Source organism: Rhinoderma darwinii, chromosome 5 (genome assembly GCF_050947455.1).
Source record: "Rhinoderma darwinii isolate aRhiDar2 chromosome 5, aRhiDar2.hap1, whole genome shotgun sequence".
Classification (NCBI taxonomy): domain Eukaryota; kingdom Metazoa; phylum Chordata; class Amphibia; order Anura; family Rhinodermatidae; genus Rhinoderma; species Rhinoderma darwinii.
This window is the reverse complement of record NC_134691.1, coordinates 235,664,516-235,690,622: the sequence shown is the minus strand read 5'-3', so window position 1 is coordinate 235,690,622 and position 26,107 is coordinate 235,664,516. Positions and strand designations below refer to the sequence as shown.

The 26,107-nt window shown below is 47.0% G+C and overlaps 1 protein-coding gene across 2 annotated transcripts in view; it reads right to left on the bottom strand.

The window, feature by feature from the left end:
* The window catches only part of DDC (dopa decarboxylase), a 245,101-nt gene that overhangs the window by 58,669 nt on the left and 160,325 nt on the right, over positions 1 to 26,107 (bottom strand). For both annotated transcript variants that reach the window (XM_075828537.1, XM_075828538.1), the window contains exon 11: positions 3,761 to 3,780. In XM_075828537.1, the coding sequence (XP_075684652.1) occupies positions 3,761 to 3,780 (20 nt within the window). The remainder of the gene's footprint in view (positions 1 to 3,760; positions 3,781 to 26,107) is intronic.

Genomic DNA, 26,107 nt, shown 5'->3' with positions numbered 1-26,107 from the left:
GCTATCGAGGCGCATTTTCGGACGTAATTCGGGGGTTAATACGCCCGAATTACGTCCGTAAATAGGCCGTGTGAACATACCCTAATACTGTGAACCACCGCTACAAGTGTGTCAGTAAATGGGAGAAGGCTGTAATACTGTGAACCTCCACTACAAGTGTGTCAGTGAATGGGAGAAGATTGTAATACTGTGAACCTCCACTACAAGTGTGTCAGTGAATGGGAGAAGGCTGTAATACTGTGAACCACTACTACAAGTGTGTCTGTGAATGGGAGAAGGCTGTGATACGGTGAACCTCTACCACAAGTGTGTCAGTGAATCGGAGAAGACTAGAATACTGTGAACCTCCATTACAAGTGTGTCAGTGAATGGGAGAAGGCTGTAATACTGTGAACCTCCACTACAAGTGTGTCAGTGAAAGGCAGAAGATTGTAATACTGTGAACCTCCACTACAAGTGTATCAGTGAATGGGAGAAGGCTGTGATACTGGGAACCTCTACTACAAGCGTGTCAGTGAATGGGAGAAGGCTGGCATACTGTGAACCTCCACTACAAGTGTGTCAGTGAATGGGCGAAGGCTGTAATACTGTGAACCTCCACTACAAATGTGTCAGTGAATGGGAGAGGATTGAAATAATGTGAACCCGCTCCATTACAAGTGTATCAGTGAATGGGAGAAGGCTGTAATACTGTGAACCTCCACTACAAATGTGTCAGTGAATGGGAGAAGATTGTAATACTGTGAACCCGCTCCATTACAAGTGTGTCAGTGAATGGGAGAGGGCTGTAATATGGTGAACCTCTACTACAAGTGTCAGTGAATGGCAGAAGGCTGTAATACAGTGAACCTCCATTACAAGTGTGTCTGTGAATGGGAGAAGGCTGTAATACTGTGAACCTCTACTACAAGTGTGTCAGTGAATGGGAGAAGGCTGTAATACTGTGAACCTCCAATACAAGTGTGTCAGTGAATGAGAGAAGGCTGTAATACTGTGAACCACTACTACAAGTGTGTCTGTGAATGGGAGAAGGCTGTGATACGGTGAACCTCTACTACAAGTGTGTCAGTTAATGGGAGAAGACTATAATACTGTGAACAGTGGTGTAACTACCACTATAGCAGCCGTAGCGGCTGCTACGGGACCCGCAGCATGAGGGGGCCCGTGACACCCGCCGGCACGGGCCCCACTTCTCATGGCCGGAGGCTCCGCTAGCAGCCGCTATGGCTGCTACAGCACGATGCCACTGAAGGGGTTGTTCCTACAAAAGACATGCATCCCCTATCCACAGGATATGGGATACATGTGTGATCGCTGGCAGCGATAAGGAGAACAGGGGACTGAAAGTCCCCCGAAATTCTCCATTACAAACCTTCCGGGGTCTGTCGGCAGCTCCATTGAAATGACTTGTGCACTTGTCGCGCTTGTGCGCATGCGTGACCAGCGCTCCTTTCATTTTTATTGAACTGCGTAGACGCCGGAAGTCCGAGGTTTGTCATGAGAACTTCGGGGGACTTTCGGTCCCCCTTTCTCCTTATCACTGCCAGCGATCACACATGTATCCCCTATCCTGTTGATAGAGGATGCATGTCTTATGTAGGACAAACTATAGCCCGTTTTTTTTGGAGGGTGGGGGGGTCTATATGGCGTTATCTACAGGGGGGGCTGTATGGTGTTATCTACAGGGGGGGCTGTATGGTGTTATCTACAGGGAGGGCTGTATGGTGTTATCTACAGGGAGGGCTGTATGGCGTTATCTACAGGGGGGACTGTATGGCGTTATCTACAGGGGGACTGTATGGCGTAATCTACAGGGGGGGCTGTATGGCATAATCTACACGGGGGGTTGTATGGCGTTATCTACACGGGGGTTGTATGGCGTTATCTACAGGGGGGCTGTATGGCGTTATCTACAGGGGGGCTGTATGGCGTTATCTACAGGGGGGCTGTATGGCGTTATCTACAGGAGGGCTGTATGGCGTTATCTACAGGGGGGATTTGGGGCTGTATGGCATTATCTAAAGGGGGCTGTATGGCGTTATCTACAGGGGGGCTGTATGGCGTTATCTACAGAGGGGCTGTATGGCGTTATCTACAGGGGGGATTTGGGGCTGTATGGCATTATCTAAAGGGGGCTGTATGACGTTATATACAGGATAGCTGTATGGCGTTATCTACAGGATAGCTGTATGGCGTTATCTACAGGGGGCTGTATAGAGTTATCTACAGGGGGCTGTATGGCGCTATTTACAGGGGGATGTGTATGGCGCTATCTACAGTGGGTTGTATGGTTCTATCTACAGGGGGCGCTGTGTGGCGGAATCTATAGGGAGGCACTATCTACAAGGGGGGGTTGTGTGATACCCAGGGGAGGGGGGCCCTCAGTCAAAAGTTGCAGTATAATGCCCGCCAAAGCTACCCCATACAGTATAATGCCCGCCATAACTGCCCAATAGTCGACTGCGCTATTGGTTGCATTAAGAACAACGGAACCTTGTCACAACGTTGACAAACGGAAACCTTTAGCAACGTTTCCGTCACCACGGAGATCAATGGTGAGGGAAACAGAAGCTGAGGTTTCAGTTTGCCGTTCCGTTGAGGGGTTACCTGACAGAAACCTCCAACAGAACCCCTCAACGGAAGGGCAATGCTGTGAACACAGCCTAACACATATGGTAGGCTTAGATACAGGGCCCAAGTGCATGTGTGATACGGATTGTTGGACCCTGTATCTACTAATCTTTACTATAGTAACGGGGACCCGTCTAGTTTATTACATAGGCCCCAGTTACTATAGTAACTTTTCATTGATGTGGTGCGGGGGACCACGGCCGATCGCAACCCTATAGTTACGCCACTGATTGTAGCGTGTTTGCTATGTGTCCTATGTGTGAATGGCGTATGTGTCATGTGTACAATGTGTTAGGGCTCCTTGTGCAGCATGTATGTGTATGTTTACATTTATTTTTGTCTAGCTCTGTTGCTGTTGAAGGCTTGGGGGCTCAGGTAAACTTCTTACACAGGGCCCTTTGCATTCAGTCCACACCCTGGTCATTTTAAGTATGGTGCACAAATAAACATACAATCTTACGTATCATATTAATGATAAGAACTGCTCCAATGTACAGTATGATAAATATGTTTTAAATGATTTATAATAAGGTTCAATACTCTGTACATCTTGTGTTACCAGATTTGATATAATCTAATAATAAAAAAAAATATTCTACTCTTAGGCCGGATTCACACAAGCGTTTGCGTTTTGCGCACGCAAAAAGTGTGGTGTTTTGCGTGCGCAAAAGGCACTTAACAGCTCCGTGTGTCATGATCATATGGTGCGCGGCTGTGTGCTTTTCGTGCAGCTTCCATCTTTATGACACTCTGTATGTTTGTAAACAGAAAAGCACGTGGTGCTTTTCTGTTTTCATTCATACTTTTCACTGCTATTGCGCGAATCACGTGCATCCCACAGAAGTGCTTCCGTGTGCTGCGCGTGATTTTCACGTACCCATTGACTTCAATGGGTGCGTGATGCGCGAAAAACGCAGAAATATAGGACATGTCGTGAATTTTACGCAGCGGACTTACGCTGCGCAAAAATCACTGACTGTCTGCACGGCCCCATAGACTAACATAGGTCCGTGCGACGCGCGTGAAAATTGCGCGCGTTGCACGGACGTATTTTACGTTCGTCTGAATAAGCCCTTATAGTGAACATATTCCAGTCAAGTGCTAAAGAATAGAACTTTAAACTACTTACCCTGTAGTCTGTCACCAGCCCTGAAAGAGACAAGTCAAAATAAGAATAAAAAAGATAAATTGGTATGTGTGTGTGTGTGTGTGTGTGTGTGTGTGTGTGTGTGTGTGTGTGTGTGTGTGTAAAAATAACATAGTAATCTAATTTAACCCCATTAAGGATGCAGCTATTTAAGGCCTTGAAGACACAGATTTTTTTTGTTTACCATTACTGCATTCCGAGAGCTATTTCTTTATAGTTTGTCCATGGCCATAGCCCTAAGTGAGCTGGTTTTTTGCAGGATGAGTTTTTTTAATGGAACCAAAAAAATATTAGCTCCTATGTGTAGAAATTTTTCCTTCCCTTTTCCCTTCCCTTGGTTGAACTTGATGGACATGTGTCTTTTTTCAGCCGTACTAACTATGTAACTATGTAACTATGTAACTATGTAACCATTTTGGGATACATATAATCTATTTTTTTTTTGAGGGGGAATAGAAAAAAAACAAAACAGAAATTCCGCTATAGTTTTTTGGGTTTGGTTTATACGGCGTTCCTTGTGTATAAATGAGATTTTATCTTTATTCTGCGGGTTGTTATGATTATTTATTTAATTTTCCGGCGACGGAGCTTCATGAGGGCTTATTTTATGTGGGTCGAGCTGTATTTTTCATTGGCACCATTTTGGGGCACATAGGATTTATTGACTTAAGGGGTTAACGGAGCTCATGGAAAATACAGAAAATTAACTATATGTTTCTGAAGGGCCACCATGTGATGCCACCATAGCCCAGGAGTATTTTTTTTTTTCATGTTAATTATCTTGCTAAGCTCTGTGCAGTACTGTTTAGATGTTGGCAGGGCTTGCTATTGGCAGGATTACCATTTAAAGGACTACAATTCCCATGATTCCTCTCCCCTCTCACAGACATTACCAATATTTTCACCTGCTTGCGTAGTCACTGATGAGGTGAGAGGGAGCCCCTCTCTCTGTCTTACCACTTAGATTGAGCTCTGATCCCGGCCACTGTAATATACAGTTGACACCTGCAACCATCGGTATCACTTGCATCATCTACTGCAGATAGGTGGGAAAGAGTGCTTTAAATTAAACGGAGATAGAGAGTGTGGGAGCGTGCTAGAGTGTTTAGAACTAAAGTGTGTTTGTCTTAAGTGTGTGACTGATAAAGTGGCTTTAGATTCAGGGAAAGTAAAAGTGAATTACTGGTATCTAGTCACTGTTTGTCTCCATTTACTTGTATTAATTACTTTGTTTTAAGTGACTGTGTCTGTGACATCCTCATTAGTAACAATGTGCTCCATACTTAATGCTGTCCAGTGTGCGTCTTGTGCAATGTATGCAGTTTTTGAACAGCTTTTTGAGGGTGTATACTTCTGTGCAAGATATGTACACGTTGCCCGCTTGGAAGCCCAGTTCCTGGATCAAAATAAGCGACTTGCAACACTGAGATTGATAACATGAAAAGGAGTTTGTTTCTCACTGAGCAGGCACTCACTGGGGCAGATGTGGGGTAGGATGGATGTTCAGGCTGGTGAAACAGCTAGCACGGTGACAGAAGGCGGGGTAGAGGGAAGAGTGTCAGGGAAGCTAGTCCTAATCTGGCACACACCAACAAGGATATCAGTTCAGGGGTAGCACTGCTGCAGCAACACACTTCCTCTGACAACAAGGGGGTACCTGCTCCAGTAAGGAGGGGAATATGAGTATAGGGCAGGCCGGAGAGGTGCTGGTAGTCAGGGATTTAATTATTAGTGGAACAAATAGGGCAATCTGTCACAAAAACCGGGATCGTTGAACAGTGTATTGACTTCCTGGTGCTCGAGTTTGACATATCGTGGATAGGGTTGATAGATTACTGGGAGGGGCTGGTGAGGACCCAAGTGTCAAGGTCAACAATGACAAAGTAAGTGATAGGTGAAAGGTCCTTACAAATTATTATTCCGGCAAATGTAGTAATTTTTTAAATACTACCTGTACCACATGCCACACCAAAGAGTCAGCGGGAGATTAGGAACGTAAACAAGGGTGTCAAGAACTGGTGTAAGAAGGAGAGGTTTGGGTTCTTGGAGAATTGTACAGACAACTCTCTGGTAGGGATGGGCTACACCTAAATGGAGAGGGTGCAGCTGTGCTTGGGGAGAAGGTGGTTACGAGGTTGGAGGAGTGTTTAAACTTGGGATCGGGGAGGAAATATACACATGTAGAGGGCAAGATAATGTATGTAGATAGAGATCTTGGACTTATTAAGGAAACTGGTGCTGGAACAGAGGAAGAGGTTAGAATAGTTGAGTGTTTATTACCACAAAGGCAAAGGGTTGTGCCGAAACGTTTGTAGGGTTGGCGTCATCTGGGTCATCACCGTTTGGGACAAGAAACAAATTATGTTTGTAACTATTTTTGTGGCTCAGACTGTTATGCTGTAATACATTGTCCTTGTACTACTGGAAATTTACTTATACATTAGTATGGAATTTCTTTGCTACTAGACTTATGTAACAACTATTTATCGGACTATGTCCCCGTGATGTTGCCAACAGTATCCCCAGTGTAGCTGGTATTATAGCTTTAATACAATTATGATACATAACATAATTATATTGTTTTTTCACGTTTTGTGGCTTTATTTCATTTGTCCCTATGTAAAAGGTTGAGTTTTGAGATATACATGTCTATATGTGTAGAGAATACAGAGCTGCTGCATCTCAAAAAGTAAAACTAATATTTCATAAAAACTATTTATAAAGTTGCACTAATCACACTGACCAACCTGTTTATTTTTAAAAAAATGCCATTCAAAGGTTTACACATGTGTATGCACTTGTCTTTTTGTTTCCATTGGTTTGGCTAAATTGTGTAAAGTAATTAATACAAAGGTGGATGTCACGGAGCGGGTTAGTGGACCCACTAGGCCGTACCGCCGCAGCGGGGAGGCAGCTGGCCAAACAAGAGGACACCCCAGAAATACAATGTCCCGCACAAGGGTACCTGAATAGTCCAGATGGTGGCCGCAGCTCTGGCACAGATGAGATGGGTGCAGCAGATGGCGCCAAACGTGGCGGATGACACAGGAGCCGCAAGTTGCGCCAGACGTGGCAGATAACACAGGACGTGGCGGATTCCTCCGGACGTGGCGGATTCCTCCGGACGTGGCAGATTCCGCTGGACGTGGCAGATGACACAGGACGTGGCGGATTCCTCCGGACGTGTCAGATCACACAGGAAGTGGCGGATTCCTCAAGACGTGGCAGAGGACACAGGACGTGGCAGATGAAACAGGACGTGGCGGATTCCTCCGGACGTGGCAGACTTGATACTAGGGCAAAGCACGGGAAACAGGAACGGGAACAAGGTACGGGTAACAACAGGAATGGGAAACACTAAGGGACCATTTGCAAGACAAACTGGGAAAACTAACAACGCTCAGGCATCGAACTAGGGGGCTGGACCCCTCTTATAGCCCACGGTACTCACGGGTCAAAGGTCGTTCAAGATGTCCGGTGCGCGCGCTGCCCCTTTAAGAGCGGGCTCCGGCGAAGGTGAGTGGATGCAAGCGCTGGCGTCTCCTGAGCAGGAGGCTGGGGCCAGCGCTTGCCGACTCGTGGCTGCGGCTGTCAGCGGGAGGCTGGAGCTGACAGCCCGCAGCCACGGACATTACAGTATCCCCCCTCTTACGCCCCCTCTTCTTGGGACCGGAGCGAGAGAGAAACTTCTTTTGAAGAGTTGGGGCATTGAGGTTCTCCTCTGGCTCCCAGGACCTCTCTTCGGGGCCAAACCCCCTCCAATCCACCAAATAAAAGGTCTTTCCTCGCACTCTCTTGGTGTCCAAGATCTCCTTGACCTCAAAGATGTCCGAGGAGCCGCTGGGAGCAACTGCAGGGCTGGGAGTCTTGGAATAGCGGTTTAGGATCACGGGCTTCAGGAGGGAGACGTGGAAGAAGTTGGGAATCCTGAGGGTAGGAGGCAGCCGAAGCTTGTAGGCGACAGGGTTGATCTGCTGCAGGACCTCGAATGGTCCAAGGAACCTGAGAGCGAACTTGTATGAGGGCACCTTCAAGCGAATGTTCCTGGAGGACAGCCAGACTTTAGTCCCCGGAAGATACTGAGGCGGCTCTCTTCTCTTAGTATCTGCCTTTCGCTTCATGCGATCTACTGCCAGCAAAATAGAGGACCGGGTCTGTTGCCAGATTTGCAGGAAGTCCCCATATGCAGAGTCAGCAGCGGGAACCAGAGATGAAGTCGACACAGGAAGAGGGACTCTGGGATGTTGACTGTACACGATGTGAAACGGAGTGGAAGTGGTGGACTCACTTGTGTGGTTGTTGTAAGAAAATTCGGCCCATGGTAGAAGCTGTGACCAGTTATCGTGCTGTGCAGAGATGAAGTGGCGGAGATAATTCTCCATGATCTGGTTGATCCTCTCATCTTACCCATTGGACTGGGGATGATAGGCAGAGGAAAAGTCCAATCTCACATCCAGGTGTTTACAGAGGGATCTCCAGAACCTTGAGGCAAACTGAACCCCCCGGTCGGACACAATGTGAAGAGGCAAGCCATGCAAGCGGAAGATGTGCTGAATGAAGAGACTTGCCAGACGAGGAGCAGAAGGTAGGCCGGTCAGCGGGATAAAATTAGCCATCTTAGAGAACCGGTCCACCACCACCCAGACAGTGTTACATCCTGCTGAGGGGGGAGGTCTGTGACGAAGTCCATCGCAATGTGCTGCCTGGGGGCATTGGGTACAGGCAGAGGTTGAATCAGACCGGCAGGCTTGGAGTGAGTCACTTTGTTAGAGGCACACACCGTGCAAGAAGAGACAAAGTCCAGAACATCCTTAGGTAGCATGGACCACCAAAAGTGACGAGCAATCAGGTCTCTGGTTTTACGGACACCGGCGTGCCCAGCAAGTTTAGAACTATGTCCCCAGCGAAGAATTCTTCTCCTGTCTGCCAACCGAACAAAAGTCCTCCCAGGAGGGATGTCTCTAACCTGCAGAGGATTAGCAGTGATAATGCAGGACGGGTCTATGATGGTCTGAAGGGACTCCACCGTGTCTTCTGTCTCAAACGATCTGGATAAGGCATCGGCCCCACATTCTTGTCCGCGGGACGGTAGTGGAGCACAAACAGAAAACGGGTGAAGAACAGCGACCACCTGGCTTGACGAGGATTAAGTCTTTGAGCGGACTGAAGGTAAGTGAGGTTCTTGTGGTCGGTGAAGATCAGGATGGGGTGAGCAGCGCCCTCCAGAAGATGTCTCCACTCCTCCAGAGCGAATTTGATGGCCAGCAGCTCCCGATCTCCAATGGAGTAATTGCGCTCAGCAGAAGAAAACAGTCTAGAGTAGTAGCCACATACTACTGCCTTTCCTTTGGAGCTCCTCTGGAACAGAAGTGCACCTGCACCGACAGAGGAAGCGTCCACTTCCAGTGAGAACTGCCGAGATACGTCAGGATGATGGAGGATCGAGGCTGAAGTGAAGGATTTCTTGAGGCTAATAAATGCGGACTCTGCCTCTGGAGTCCACACTTTGGCGTTCACACCCTTCTTGGTAAGGGTCGAGATGGGAGACGTCAGAGAAGAGAAGTTTGGAATAAACTGCCGGTAGAAATTGGCGAATCCCAGGAACCGCTGTATGGCCCTTAGACCTTGTGGACGTGGCCACTCCAGGACAGCCTTCACTTTCTCTGGATCCATCTTGAGGCCTTGATCCGAGATGATGTAGCCCAGGAAGGGCAGAGAACTCTTCTCAAAGACGCACTTCTCCAGCTTGGCATATAAATGATTCTCCCTCAATCATAGTAGAACCTGACGGACATGCCTCCGATGAGTCGTCTGATCTGGGGAGAAAATCAAAATATCATCGAGATAAACAACAACACAGACATAGAGTAGATCTCGGAAGATGTCGTTAACGAAATCCTGAAACACTGCGGGGGCGTTACACAGTCCGAAGGGCATCACCAGGTATTCGTAGTGCCCGTCCCGGGTGTTAAATGCCGTCTTCCATTCGTTACCCTGGCGAATCCGGACTAGATTGTAAGCTCCACGCAGGTCAAGTTTAGAAAAAATTTTGGCCCCTCGTATGCGATCAAATAGCTCAGAAATTAGTGGCAGCAGGTATTTGTTCTTGACTGTGATCAGGTTGAGGCCCCTGTAGTCAATGCAGGAACGAAGGGATCCATCCTTCTTTTTAACGAAGAAGAATCCAGCCCCGGCCGGGGAGGAAGATTTTCGTATAAAACCCCTCTCCAGATTCTCCTTGATATAGGCCGACATGGATAGAGACTCAGGCAAGGAGAGAGGGTATACCCGTCCACGGGGAAGAGAGGCATTAGGAACAAGTTCAATGGGGCAGTCATAGGTGCGATGTGGAGGCAGCGTCTCAGCCTCCTTTTTGCTGAAAACATCTGCATACTGAGCAAAATGGGGAGGCAGTCCCGACAGCGACTGAGGCAGAGAAGGCTTGACAGGATGGATCTGCAACAGACAACGACCATGGCACTTGGAGCCCCATTGGAGAACCTCTCCAGAATTCCAGTCCAGGACTGGGGCATGTAGTCGAAGCCAAGGCAGGCCCAGCAGAACAGGATTGATGGCCTTGGGCAAAACAAGGAACGAAATAAATTCAGAGTGAAGTACTCCAACCTGGAGCTTCAACGGCTTGGTTTTAGAGATAATGGGATAAGGCAGAGGCAATCCATTAACTGAGGCAACAGCCAAAGATGTCTCCAGGGGAACTGTGGGCAGCTGAAGATGATCCACCAGCTCTTTCTGGATGAAATTTGCAGCAGAGCCAGAGTCAAGATAGGCAGAGACTTGATGCGTCCTGTCGCCGGATACCAGGGTCACAGGAATAGTCAATTTGGAAGCGAATCCTCTGTTAGATTCCGTTCCAACTAGGGTTGTCTCTCCAACCAATCCTAGGTAATGGGGTCTCTCCGGCCTCTGGGGGCACAGACGCACAATATGGCCTCCATGGCCGCAATACAAACAAAGCCCAGAAGTGCGTCTGCGTTGTTTCTCCTGGGTAGACAATTTAACATTATTACTCTGCATCGGGTCCTCTGGTGGGACGACTGAGAAGGATTGCGGGACAGCAGAATCCAGCCTGGGAAGTTCTCTCCCTCGGAGAACCTCTTGGGAACGTTCCCGGATCCTCATGTCGACACGGGAGGCGAGTAGAATAAGATCGTCCAGGATAGATGGCAGATCGCGAGCAGCCAGCTCGTCCTTGATCCCTGAAGACAGTCCCTGCCAGAATGTAGCCACCAAAGCCTCGTTGTTCCAGGTCAATTCAGCAGCCAGGATACGGAACTGAATGGCATATTCGCCCACGGAGAGGTCTCCCTGGTGTAGGGTCAGCAAGGATGCAGCAGTCGAAGAAACTCTCCCATCTTCCTCAAAGATCGAGCGGACGGTCTTTAAGAAGCACTGCAAGTCCCGGGTCTCTGGTCCCTGATGTTCCCACAGACGATTTGGTCCATGCCAGGGCTTTGCCGGTAAGGAGAGAGATGATGAAGGCGATCCTGACGTCATCCGAACAGAAGGACCTGGCATGTAGTCTGAAATGGATCAGGCACTGATTCAAAAATCCCCTGCAGGACCTCGGATCTCCGTCATAGCGTGGAGGTAGCGGCAAGAAACACAGGGGGTTGGTACCGGTACAGACAGGAAGTGTAGCAGGCGGAACCGCAGGAACGGGTGCGGTGATGACTGTGGTTGTAGCAAGCAGCCGATGGGCTATGGCGTTCACCGACAGGAGGAGCTGGTCTTGTCGTGACTGGAGATCCTCCATCTCAGTCAGCATGGCTTGTGTAGTCAACGTCTCAGGTTGACCAGCGGGGTCCATGGCCTGAGCGTACTGTCACGGAGCGGATTAGTGGACCCACTAGGCCGTACCGCCGCAGCGGGGAGGCAGCTGGCCAAACAACAGGACACCCCAGAAATACAATGTCCCGCACAAGGGTACCTGAATAGTCCAGATGGTGGCCGCAGCTCTGGCACAGATGAGATGGGTGCAGCAGATGGCTCCAAACGTGGCGGATGACACAGGAGACGCAAGTTGCGCCAGACGTGGCGGATTCCTCCGGATTAGTGGCAGATAACACAGGACGTGGCGGATTCCTCCGGACGTGGAAGATTCCTCTGGACGTGGCAGATGACACAGGACGTGGCGGATTCCTCCGGACGTGGCAGATGACACAGGACGTGGCGGATTCCTCAAGACGTGGCAGAGGACACAGGACGTGGCAGATGACACAGGACGTGGCGGATTCCTCCGGACGTGGCAGATGAAACAGGACGTGGCGGATTCCTCAAGACGTGGCAGAAGACACAGGACGTGGCGCGACTTGATACTAGGGCAAAGCACGGGAAACAGGAACAAGGTACGGGTAACAACAGGAACGGGAAACACTAAGGGACCATTTGCAAGACAAACTGGGAAAACTAACAACGCTCATGCATCGAACTAGGGGGCTTGACCCCTCTTATAGCCCAGGGTACTCACGGGTCAAAGGTCGTTCAAGATGTTCGGTGCGCGCGCTGCCCCTTTAAGAGCGGGGACGAGCGTGCGCGCGCACCCTGCGGGCTCCGGCGAAGGTGAGTGGATGCAAGCGCTGGCGTCTCCTGAGCAGGAGGCTGGGGCCAGCGCTTGCCGACTCGTGGCTGCGGCTGTCAGCGGGAGGCTGGAGCTGACAGCCCGCAGCCACGGACATTACAGTGGACAGCATTCTGTTCCAATTGGTCATGACGAAATTAGAGGCTTGGGCAGAGAAGTGGCAGATAAGGTTCAACACTGATAAACATAAGGTTTTGCAATTGGGAAGGTAAAATACAGTCAACATTGCAAGCTAAATGGGAAAACATTGGGCAATACGGACATGAAAAAGGACTTAGGAATTTTAGTTGACCGTAAACTTAACTGTAGCAACCATTGACAGGCAGCTGCTGCCCTTGAAAATAGTATCATGGGGTGCATCAAATGAGGCATAAATGAACCTAACCACAGAGTTCCACCACTTAATAAATTACTAGTACGATTGCACTTGGAATATTGTGTACAGTACTGGGCACCAGTACACAAAAAAGACATAGTAGAGCTAGAGCCGGTTCAAAAGGTGGGCAACTAAAGTATTAAATGGAATAAGTGGACTACAGTACCCAGAAAGATTATCAAAATTAGGGTTATTTCCTTTTAAAAAAACAGAACTAAGTGGTGACCCAATAACCTATGTATAAAGACATCAAAAGTGAATACAGAGATCTCTCATATGATCTATTTATACCTAGGAGGGCCGGCCTTCGGGGTGTGCGACTTGTGCGATCAAACAGGGCGCATTACCCCAGCAAGAGGAAGGGGGCGCTGCACTGGCTCCCCTTGCATTTCTGAAGCGCCCGGCAGTGCCGCAGGCCCCGTAGCAACTGCTACGGGGCCAGCGGCATGACAGCACCCCCTAGTCCGGCCCATAACATTTATGGGCTGGGTAGTGTCAATAGCACCGGGGGGGACTCCGGTGCTAGGGACTGCCACATTCACTTGTCCTCACTATACAGGGGAAGGACTGTCTGGCACTCTCTATGGGGGCTGTGTGGCGCTAGCTACAAGGAGAGAATGTGGCACTATCTAAAAAGGGGGGGCTGTGTGTGGCGCCTTCTACAGGGGCTGTGTGTGGCGCTATCTGCAGGGGACCAGGTGGCACAAAGGAGGCATTATTACTGTGTGGGAGGCACAGTTACTGATGGGGCACTTTTATTGTGTCGAGCACTGAGGGATCATTATTACCATCTGGGGCACTGAGGAATGAGTTTGTTTAGAGGATGGGGTATAGGGTGCTGGATAAGTGAGAAACCAACATTGTCTGTGTGTCAAAATCTGCAGAGACAAGTCGTGGCTTGAGTAAGCCGTCAGTGTTCTGGGCTAGATGGTGAAAAAAAAGGGAAAGTGAACGAATAATCATAGAAAACATCACCTGTAAGTCACTATAAAGACATGTTCTCTTATATCGGCAGCAGAGCTCCTGTGGATATCTGACATCTACCGCTATATGGTCACTATATGGTGGTAATATTGGCCTTTGTATAGTGGATTTTATTCAGTAACAGTATGTGGGTATTATTCAGTTACTATGCGGTTATAGTGTGGTGGTATTCAGTAACAGTATGGGGGTATTATTCAGTCACTATGTGGTTATGGTGTGGCGATATTTTTCAGTAACAGTATGAGGGTATTATTCAGTCACTATGTGGTTATGGTGTGGTGGTATTATTCAGTAACAGTATGGGGGTATTATTCAGTCACTATGTGTAACAGAGTATATATATATATATATATAATTTTTTTTTAATTTCGTGTGTGAGAGGGGGACACATGCTTTGGGGCTTGCAGCACCCCTAGAAGCGGTAGAAATCAGTTCTCAGCACAACACCTTCTGAATTGATTGCATTATTGATACAATAATTCAGCATTTAGGGCCCCACTGGCTCCGGTTCGGCCGGTTCTTCCCTGCTCCGGTGCTGGCGCTGCACTGATATGGACACGTGACGTGTTATGTGACATTTGTAAAGGATCTGCCAGGCACAGCTTCTGTATCAACGCCCATAGGTAATCAGTCTGCACCTGCTTCTGTGTCTGTGAGACTGACTCCTTCTTCCACCACTCAGGATGGCAGGCTTAGGAGTGGGAGAGCCTATCGCAGCCTGGCCAGACGGAGCTAGCTCCCGCCCTCTGTCTATTTATACCTGCCTTTCCTGTTCCTCCTTGCTTGTGATTCTTCTCGTTTGGTTTCCTGGCCCTGCTGCATCTTCTGGAACTATTTGTCCCTGCTTCATATTGACCCTGGCTTACTGACTACTCTCCTGCTCTGCGTTTGGTACCTCGTACACTCCTGGTTTGACTCGTCTTGTTCACTACTCTCCTGCTCTGCGTTTGGTACCTCGTACACTCCTGGTTTGACTCGGCTCGTTCACTACTCTTGTTGCTCACGGTGTTGCCGTGGGCAACTGCCCCATTTCCCTTAGCTTTTGTGTACCCTTGTTTGTTTGTCTGTCGTGCACTTATTGAGCGTAGGGACCGTCGCCCAGTTGTACCCCGTCGCCTAGGGCGGGTCGTTGCAAGTAGGCAGGAACTGAGTGGCGGGTAGATTAGGGCTCACTTGTCTGTTTCCCTACCCCTATCATTACATAATCACAAGCCCATATACCTAGTCTACCCTGGTCCCTGACACTACTATGGACCCCCTTGAGACCCTGGCTCAGCAAATGCAGGGTCTCTCCCTACAGGTCCAGGCCCTGGCTCAGAGGGTCAACCAGCCTGATGCTACCATGGTAGTGCCCCTCACCTCACCTCTTGAACCCCACCTCAAGTTGCCTGACCGGTTCTCAGGGGACCGGAAGACTTTTCTCTCCTTTCGGGAGAGTTGTAGGCTCTATTTTCACTTAAAGCCCCACTCCTCAGGTTCTGAGAGCCAGCGGGTGGGTATAATTATGTCCCGGCTCCTGGAGGGGCCCCAAGAATGGGCCTTCTCCTTGGCTCCTGACGCCCCTGAACTTTCCTCCGTTGATCTTTTTTTTTCTGCTCTCGGACTCATTTATGACGAGACTGACAAGACTGCCTTTGCCGAGAGTCAGCTGGTGACCTTACGTCAGGGTAAGAGACCTGTTGAGGAGTATTGTTCTGACTTTAGGAAATGGTGCGTAGCTTCTCGGTGGAATGACCCTGCCTTAAGGTGCCAGTTTAGGTTGGGCCTGTCGAACGCTCTGAAAGACCTGCTAGTTAGCTACCCCTCTTCTGACTCCCTAGACCAGGTTATGGCTTTAGCGGTACGACTTGACCGACGTCTCAGGGAACGACGACTTGAACGTCTTGGTGTTTTCTCCTCTGACTCCCCCATGATGCCTCCCGAGGTTCCGTTGCTTCGTTCTTCCACGGAAGACTCGGAGGTACCTATGCAACTCGGGGCCTCCGTGTCCCCCCAACAACGTAGAGAGTTCTGCAGGAAGAATGGTCTCTGCTTCTACTGTGGGGATGACAAGCATCAAGTGAACAACTGTCCTAGGAGTAAGAATAAGCAGCCGGAAAACTTCCGCGCCTAAGTGATCATCGGGGAGGTCACTTGGGCGCACAGGTATTTCCCGTAAATATGAAACGTAATAAAATCTTGCTTCCCTTTCAGGTCTCTTTTGGTGGTAGGTCTGCTATCGGCAGTGCCTTCGTGGATTCATGGTCTTCTGCTAATATCATGTCTGTGGAATTTGCTATGTCTCTAGCTATGCATCTGATTGATGTGCCTAAACCTGTCCCGGTAGTGGGTATCGACTCCACTCCTCTTGCTAATGGTTATTTTACACAGCATACCCCTGTTTTTGAACTCCTTGTTGGCTCCATGCATTTGGAGCCGTGCTATGTACTGTTAATGCAGGGATTATCGTCCGATTTGGTTTTAGGCCTTCCCTGGTTGCAGTTGCATAATCCCACGTTTGACTGGAATACTGGGGATCTTACCAAATGGGGTAATGAATGCTTGACGTCATGTTTTTCTGTTAATTCTATTTCTCCCCCTGAGGAGGTGAACACGCTACCTGAGTTTGTTCAGGACTTCGCTGATGTTTTCTCTAAGGAGGCCTCCGAAGTGTTACCTCCTCATAGAGAATACGATTGCGCAATCGATTTGGTACCATGAGCCAAGCTCCCTAAGGGTAGGATATTTAATCTCTCTTGTCCCGAACGTGAAGCCATGAGAGAGTATATCCAGGAATGCCTGGTCAAGGGTTACATTCGCCCCTATACTTCTCCGGTAGGTGCTGGCTTCTTCTTCGTAGGGAAGAAGGATGGTGGTCTGAGGCCATGCATTGACTACCGAAACTTGAATAAGGTCACTGTGAGGAACCAGTATCCCCTTCCTTTGATTCCTGATCTCTTCAATCAGGTTCAGGGGGCCCACTGGTTCTCTAAGTTTGATCTACGGGGGGCTTATAACCTTATCCGCATCAAAGAGGGAGATGAGTGGAAGACTGTGTTTAACACGCCCGAAGGTCATTTCGAATACCTCGTCATGCCCTTTGGGTTGTGTAATGCTCCCGCGGTCTTCCAGAATTTCATAAATTAGATTTTAAGAGACTACCTGGGGTTATTTCTTGTAGTGTACCTTGATGACATACTTGTGTTTTCCAAGGACTGGTCCTCCCACATTGAGCATGTCAGGAAGGTGCTCCAGGTCCTTCAGGAAAACAAACTGTTTGCGAAGACCGAAAAATGTGTGTTTGGGGTGCAGGAGATACCATTTTTGGGTCAAATCCTCACTCCTCATGAATTCCGCATGGACCCCGCCAAGGTCCAGGCTGTGGCGGAATGGGTCCAACCTGCCTCCCTGAAGGCGTTACAGTGCTTCCTGGGGTACGCTAATTATTACAGGAGATTTATTGCTAACTTCTCGGTCATCGCTAAGCCTCTTACAGATCTCACTCGCAAAGGTGCTGATCTCCTCCACTGGCCTCCTGAGGCTGTCCAGGCTTTTGAGGTCCTTAAGAAGTGCTTTATCTCGGCCCCGGTGCTGCTTCAGCCCAACCAAATGGAACCATTTATCGTGGAGGTTGACGCGTCCGAGGTGGGAGTGGGGGCTGTCTTGTCCCAGGGTACCAGGTCCCTCACCCATCTCCGTCCCTGTGCATACTTCTCCAGGAAGTTTTCGCCCACTGAGAGTAACTATGATATTGGCAACCGCGAACTCTTAGCCATTAAATGGGCATTTGAAGAGTGGCGCCACTTCCTGGAGGGGGCTAGGCACCAGGTAACGGGCCTTACCAACCACAAGAATCTGGTTTTCCTAGAATCTGCCTGGAGGCTAAACCCGAGACAAGCTCGATGGGCGTTTTTTTTTTTACCAGATTCAACTTTTTGGTTACCTATAGGGCTGGGTCTAAAAATATTAAGGCTGATGCACTGTCGCGTAGGTTCATGGCCAGCCCTCCTTCGGAGGAAGATCCTGCTTGTATTTTGCCTCCAAGTATAATCATTTCCTCTATTGATTCTGATTTAGTCTCTGAAATTGCAGCTGATCAAGGTTCAGCTCCCGGGAACCTTTCTGAGAACAATCTGTTTGTTCCCCTGCAATTCCGGCTAAGGGTACTTAGGGAAAATCATGACTCAGCACTATCTGGTCATCCAGGCATCCTGGGTACCAAGCACCTCATTGCCAGAAACTATTGGTGGCCTGGGTTGCCTAAAGACGTTAAGGCCTACGTCGCCGCTTGTGAAGTTTGTGCTAGGTCCAAGACTCCCAGGTCCCGACCAGCGGGCTTACTACGTTCTTTGCCCATTCCCCAGAGACCTTGGACCCATATCTCCATGGATTTTATCACCGATTTGCCTCCATCTCAAGGCAAGTCGGTGTTGTGGGTTGTAGTAGACCGCTTCAGTAAGATGTGCCACTTTGTGCCCCTCAAGAAACTACCCAATGCTAAGACGTTAGCTACCTTGTTTGTCAAACACATCCTGCGTCTCCATGGGGTCCCTGTCAATATTGTTTCTGACAGAGGGGTACAATTTGTTTCATTGTTTTGGAGAGCCTTCTGTAAAAAGTTGGAGATTGATCTGTCCTCCTCTGCCTTCCATTCTGAAACTAATGGCCAAACTGAGAGGACTAATCAGTCTCTAGAACAATATTTAAGGTGTTTTATCTCTGACTGTCAATATGATTGGGTCTCATTCATTCCCCTCGCCGAATTTTCCCTTAATAACCGGGTCAGTAACTCGTCCGGGGTCTCCCCCTTTTTCTGTAATTTTGGGTTTAATCCACGGTTCTCCTCCGTTTCACCTTGTAGTTCCAACAATCCCGAGGTAGAGGTCGTTCATCGGGAACTGTGCACAGTCTGGGCCCAGGTTCAGAAGAACCTAGAGGCGTCCCAGAGCATACAAAAAACTCAGGCTGATAGAAGACGTTCTGCAAACCCCTTGTTTATGGTCGGGGATCTGGTGTGGCTATCGTCAAAAAATTTGCGCCTGAAAGTCCCGTCCAAGAAGTTTGCTCCCCGGTTTATAGGGCCGTACAATTTCATTGAAATCCTCAATCCTGTCTCCTTCCGACTGGAGTTGCCCCCATCTTTTCGAGTACACGACGTGTTTCATGCCTCCCTCTTTAAACGCTGCTCCCCGTCCTTGGCTCCCTCGAGGAAACCTCCGGTCCCTGTTCTCACCCCTGAGGGGGTAGAATTTTAGGTGGCCAAGATTGTGGACAGCAGGATGGTCCAAGGCTCCCTCCAGTACCTGGTCCATTGGAGAGGATACGGGCCTGAGGAGAGGACGTGGGTACCCGCCTGGCATGTTCACGCTGGGATATTGGTCAGGAGGTTCCACCTTCGTTTCCCCAATAAACCAGGTCCACTTAGAAAGGGTCCGGTGGCCCCTCATAAAAGGGGGGGTACTGTAAAGGATCTGCCAGGCACAGCTTCTGTATCAACGCCCATATGTAATCAGTCTGCACCTGCTTCTGTGTCTGTGAGACTGACTCCTTCTTCCACCACTCAGGATGGCAGGCTTAGGAGTGGGAGAGCCTATCGCAGCCTGGCCAGACGGAGCTAGCTCCCGCCCTCTGTCTATTTATACCTGCCTTTCCTGTTCCTCCTTGCTTGTGATTCTTCTCGTTTGGTTTCCTGGCCCTGCTGCAGCTTCTGGAATTATTTGTCCCTGCTTCATATTGACCCTGGCTTACTGACTACTCTCCTGCTCTGCATTTGGTAACTCGTACACTCCTGGTTTGACTCGGCTTGTTCACTACTCTCCTGCTCTGCGTTTGGTACCTCATACACTCCTGGTTTGACTCGGCTCGTTCACTACTCTTGTTGCTCACGGTGTTGCCGTGGGCAACTGCCCCATTTCCCTTAGCTTCTGTGTACCCTTGTTTGTTTGTCTGTCGTGCACTTATTGAGCGTAGGGACCGTCGCCCAGTTGTAGCCCGTCGCCTAGGGCGGGTCGTTGCAAGTAGGCAGGGACTGAGTGGCGGGTAGATTAGAGCTCACTTGTCTGTTTCCCTACCCCTATCATTACAACATTACTATGCAATGTATGTCAGACTTCGTGCAGCCGCGGGGCCGAATCAGAGAAGGAGTGCCCAATGGTGAGTGAAAACCAACCAACACTCTCTCCCCGGGCCTCCAAAGCATTATTTATTCTTTGTGGGGACACTTGGGGGACATTATACTGTGTTGGGGCATTATACGGTGTGTGGCGCAATATACTGTGTGGGGGCATTATCCATTTATGGGGCATTTTGATGATTAGGTGGGGGCGCCAAAATTTTTTCCGCACATGGCGCTATCTATCTTAAGGCCTGCCCTGCCCAGGACTGTAACAATAACAAGGGGGCATCCTTTATGTCTTAATGAAAAGAGGCTTCTACACAAACATAGAAGGGGATTCTTTCCTGTAAGAGAAGTGAGATTATGGAACTCTCTGTCAGAGGAAGTTGTTATGGTAAATTCGCTGAAAGTGTTCAAACGAGGACGTATGCCTTCCCTGAGCGTAATAATATTACTGAGAAGTTAGGTTTGCTAGATTGTAGATGGGTAGCTAATCCAGGGATTCATTCTGATTGCCATATTGGAGTAGTTTTTTTTTTTTAAACTCTTAAAACCATATTAAACTCTTATTAACTCTTAAAACCATATTGGAGTAGTGAAGCAATTTTTCTTTAAGATGAGAACAAATGGCTTTTGCCTTATCGGGGGGGGGGGGGGGGGGGCAGCATTCCTCTGAATTAACATTGCTGAAAATTAGGTTGAACTGGATCAACATGTGTCTTTTTTCGGCCTTATAAACTCTCATAGGATACTATGATTCCCTCGTCGTACATTTACAGAGCTTGCGTCTAACCATATAGTGCCAGTGCCTTAAATGTACAGCAAATGTCACCGAGGGGTTAAATAGTTTTTTTTTGGGACAAACATAAATAAAATCTACTGTACTTGTTAGGATGTGTATAAAGTTTGTAATATATCTTGTGTGACAACTCAGTTACGTCACTTAACCCCCTTAACCTCTTCCCGACATTTGTCGTGAGTATACGTCATGGAAAACTAGTGCTTCCCGCAATTTGTCATATACTTACGACAAATGGATGGCACGGGCTCAGAAGCGGAGTCTGCGTCAACAGTGGCCGGGTCAGCTGTATGTTATAGCTGACACCCTGCTGTAATGGCAGGGACCGGAGCTGGCTCCAATCCCTGCCATTAACCCCTTATATGCATCGGTCGCTGCATCTTAGTGGTTTGTGACAAATCGGCAGCACTTCGATCGCAGGGCTGCCGATGTCTGCTATGGCAACAGGAGGCCTAACAACGTCCTCCTGGTCTGCCATTACGGAAGCAGATTAGGCCCTGTCCAGAGGCGGAGCCTGATCGGTTTGCTGTCAGAAATGTCATTCGTTCATTAATACATTGCATTACATAGGTAGTGCAGTGTATTAGAACATGAATCAGACAAATGGAGCTTCATGTCTCCTAGTGGGACTAAAAAAAAAAGTGTAAATAAAATGTGAAAGTTGTAAAAAATAAGTTACAAGTAATAAAATAAAACACAATCGCCCTTTCCATTATCAAGTCCTTTATAAAATAAACCCTACATATTTGGTATCGCCACGTCCGTAACGACCTGAACTATAAAAGCATTATTTTATTTATCCCGCGTGGTGAACGCCGTTAAAAAAACAAACCACTAGATAACAATGCTAGATTTGCTGTTTTTTGGTCACTTTGCCTTCCAAAAATTTGAATGTAAAGTGATCAAAAAGTCGCATGTATTAAAAAACGGTACCTATAAAAACTATAGCTCGTCTCGCAAAAAAATTAGTTATGGTTCTCACAAGATGGCGACAGAAAAAAAATACATTCTTTTTACAAAAGTAATTTTATTGTGCAAAAAGTTGTGAAACATGAAAAAGTGCTATAAATTAGGTATCGCCGGAATCGTACAGACCCACAGAATAAAGTTAACATGTCATTTATAATGCATGGTGAATGCTGTATATAAAAAAAAAAAAACTATTCCAGCTGTTTTTTGGTCACCTTGCCTCCCAAAAATAGGATAAAAAGTGATTAAAAAGTTGCATGTACCCCAAAATGGTACCAATAACAACGACAGCTTGTCTCGCAAAAAAACAGCCCTCATCCCACTACGTCTATGAAGAGATAAAAGAAGTTAAGACTACCATAAGTCAGGAAAGATACAATATGCAGTTGTGCTGGCCCGAGGGGAAAATTTCTTCTGTTTCAAAAGGCGATTTATCAAGGCCCTAAAATTAGGGAACCAGGAAGGGGAGGGCCCAAACATATCTGCTGGAAGAGAGGGTGCCTGTATTATACCAGGACAACCCGTTCCCAGCAAAATGCCCCAAACGGCAAAGGTGCACAGTGTGTACCAAATGGGGATAAGAAAGGATGCCATTTATCAGTGCGACACTGGCCTGTGCATAAAGGATTGCTTCACAGCGTAACACCTCTATGGATTATTTTATTGTATTGTTTTTTTACCCCATTATTAAACCCTCTTATGACCGGATGTACTCCGCACAGCTTACCTATGCCTCCACATTATAAACTGAAATACCAGAAAACTCCAAACAAAACTACCACCAAGCAAAATCCACGCTCCAAAAGGCAAATGGAGCTCCCTCCCTCCTTTTCCCCTACAGTGTGCCCAAACAGCAGTTTACTAGCATATATATGGCATCGCCATACCCGGGAGAGCCCTTAACAAATTTTGAGGTGTGTCTCTCCAGTGGCACAAGCTGGGCACTACATATTTGCCACTAAAATGGCATATCGGGGGAAAAATTTCAATTTTTACTTTGCACCATCCGAAACACAATAGTTTATTGAAAAGACCTGTGGTGTCAAAATGCTCACTACATCCCTTAATAAATGCCTTGAGGGGTGTCATTTCCAAAATGGAGTCACTTCTCAGGGGTTTCTCTTACTATTTCATATCAGAGCCTCTGCAATTGTGAACCAATGCTTTGTAAGTCGCCAAATTAGGCCTCAATTTCGAACGGTACTCTCTCTCCAGAGCCCTGTTGAATGTCCAGGCAAAAGATTAGGGCCATATGTAGGGTCCTTCTAAAACCGGGAAACATGGAATAATAATAAGAGCTATCTTTTCATGGTGGCAGAAGCTGGGCACCATATATTGGCATATTTATGGAAAAGTTGCCATTTTCACACTGCAACATAGAGTACACACTAATTTCTGGAAAACATCTGGGGGGTTAACATGCTCACTATGCCCCTAGGTGAGTATCTTGTGTGGTGTACTTTTGAAAATGGTCACTTCTGGGGGTTTTGGTCCCACAGGGGCTTTGCAAGTGCGACATAGCGCACAGAAACCAATCCAGCAAATCCATCTGCACTCCAAAAGCCAAACGGCGCTCCTTCCCTTCTGAGCCCTACCGTGTGCCCAAATAGCAGTTTATGACCACATATGGGGTATTGCTGTACTCAGGAGAAATTGCTTTACAAATGTTGGGGTGCTTTTTATACTTTTATTTGTTGAGAAAATGAAACCTGTTTAGTTAAGTCTACGTCTTATTGGAAACACCTGTGAGGTCAAAATGCTCACTACATCCCTAGATTAATTCCTCAAGTAGTGTCGTTTTCCAAATAGAGTCGCTATTGGAGAGTTTCCACTGTTTTGGTCCCACAGGGGCTTTGTAAAATGACACGGTGCCAAGAAACCAATCCACCAAAATCTGTGTTCCAAAAGCCAAATGGCGCGCCTTCCGTTCTGAGCCTTGATGTGTTCCCAAACAGCAACTACAAATATTGGGGGGGGGGAGCTTTTTCTTCTTTATTCGTTATGGAAATTGTTGTTTTTTTAGCTAAAACAACATATACTTATTGGTAAAAATTATAATTTTCTTTATTTTCACGTCCAAATTCTAATAAAATCTATGAAACACCTGTGGGGTCAAAATTCTCTGTACACCCCTAAATGAATGTGGGCTGTAGTTTCCAAAACGGGGTCTTTTTTGGGGTGTTTCCTTTGTTTTGGCATCACTAGACCTCTTCAAACCTGACATGGTGCCTAAAATATAATCTAATAAACAGAAGGCCCCAAAATCCTCTAGGTGCTCCTTTGCTTCTGAGGCCTGTGCTTCAGTCTATTTGCACACTAGGGCCACATGTGGCATATTTCTGAGAACTTCAGAATCTGGGCAATAATTATGGAGTTGTTTTTCTCTGGTAAAACCTTCTGTGTTACAGAAAAAAAATGGAATAAAAATGAATTTCTGCAAAAAAAATAAATTACATTTGTAAATTTCACCTCTAAATTGCTTTCATTCTTGTGAAACACCTAAAGGGTTAAGAAACTTTCTAAATGCTGTTTTGAATACTTTGAGGGGTGCAGTTTTTAAAATGGGCGGATTAATGGGGTTTGTAATGTATAGGCCTCTCAAAGCCACTTCACAACTGAACTGACCCCTGTAAAAATAGGCTTTTGAAATTTTCTTAAAAATGTGAGATATTGCTGCTAAAGTTCTAAGCCTTGTAACGGTCTAGAAAAATAAAAGGATGTTCAAAAAACTATGCCAATCTAAAGTACACATATGGGAAATGTTAATTAGCAAGTTTTGTTTTTTTTGTTAAAATATCAGTTATATCTTGAAATGTAAGGGGTTTGGGGCATAGGTTGAAGAGATGTGCAGTTTTTGATTTGATCTACAGGGGGTAATATGTCTTATGGAGATGCATCTTGTTAGAGGAATAGGAAGACAAATTGAAAGCTCATGGATGGGTAAAAGTTATCATTCAATAATCTCCTCATATTCTATGGGTGTATCAATCCTTAACCATAGGAATATTAACATGCAGATATTCGATACCTTTATCGATGTGAAGGGGAGATTTGTGGTTTATATGATAAATTCGAAGGTATTCTCTCTGTCATTGTTGCAATATATAGTCCCCGTCCTTGTCCGCTAGAGGAGGATACGACTTTGTCATGTGACCGGCACTTCTGTACTCTACGTACAAGCAGGAGCAGTAGTACATCGATTACATAGAGTACAGCGGGGCCGGTCACATTACAAAGAGTTGTATCTTCATCAAAGAAGGCTGTGCAACTATACTTCTGGTCCCCTGGCAGCACTATAAAAATCTAGGAAAATCTTAGAATCAGCACGACGGAGGATTGGAATGTATATCAGTGAGTGTACTCACATACTGCAGCAAATACACTGCTAATAATTTTTGGTCCCCACATAACCATAAGTTACATCTGGCATACATTATTTTCCTTATGTCTAACAGTAAATACTAAGTAATCCAGAAGTAAAGAGCCCTTGAAACAAATAATCACTACTGGCCTTTGAAAAATTCTGAACAAAAATGCTATGATATTCTCCGTATTAAAGATCTATACAACCTGGAGAGTTGGCTGACATGTTCTTTTCTACCATACAATTTTTAAACAAGTATCTGATCAAGAAATTGTAAGTACAGTGCTTCACCTGCATCATAAATATCCAACCTTTATTGGAGAAAACATTAAAAATCACTCGTTGGCCTGCAATTATCTTAATCATATAGTAAATCCAGGTTAGTTTAGCTGTGGGAGCCTTCAATTAGCTTTAATTAAATGCTGCATTGAATGGGCTGCCGCTACTGACCCTTTTGTTCTAACACTTTTTCTGCCAGTGAGGCATAACTTAGGCTTGGTGAGTGTTTGTGTGGCAGTGATTTTAATCTTTATGTCTACAGTGTTTTTGACCAACGAAAATGTGGCGTGATTTTCTATCATGTAAACGGCTTTCTGCACTTGAAACTTTGAAATTCAACCTTGTAAGGATGTTGCAAATTATATTGTTTCAATTAACATGGGTTATGAATAAGCAAAATGGTGGGGGAATCAACTCCATAATTCTGCATTTGTGACTGTTGTACAGTTATAAAATAGTGTTATTACAGTCACACTGTATATTGCGGATAGCCAGGGCTGGACTGGCCATCTGTCAGTTCTGCCAAATGCCAGATGGGCTGGTTGGCTGTTCCCCACACAATTATTTTTAACTATAACTGCAGACTGGAGCTTATTCACTTTGGGTGTCTGATCAGACTTATGCAGGGCCGAGTCTAGCATTTCTGCTGCCTGAGGTGAAAATTGAAATGGTGCCCTCCCAGATGTTGATGGACATCCCCCTGGATGTTCTACATCACTAGCAGCCTCCTCCAACTCTTGCGGATGCGCCGTTGACTTGTACTGGCATGCGCAGTGCAGCTGGGCAGAATACACCTCGCTGCACAGCGCATGCCCAAGTAGTACAAGGCAATGGTGCATCCGAGGAAGTTGGAGAAGACTGGTAG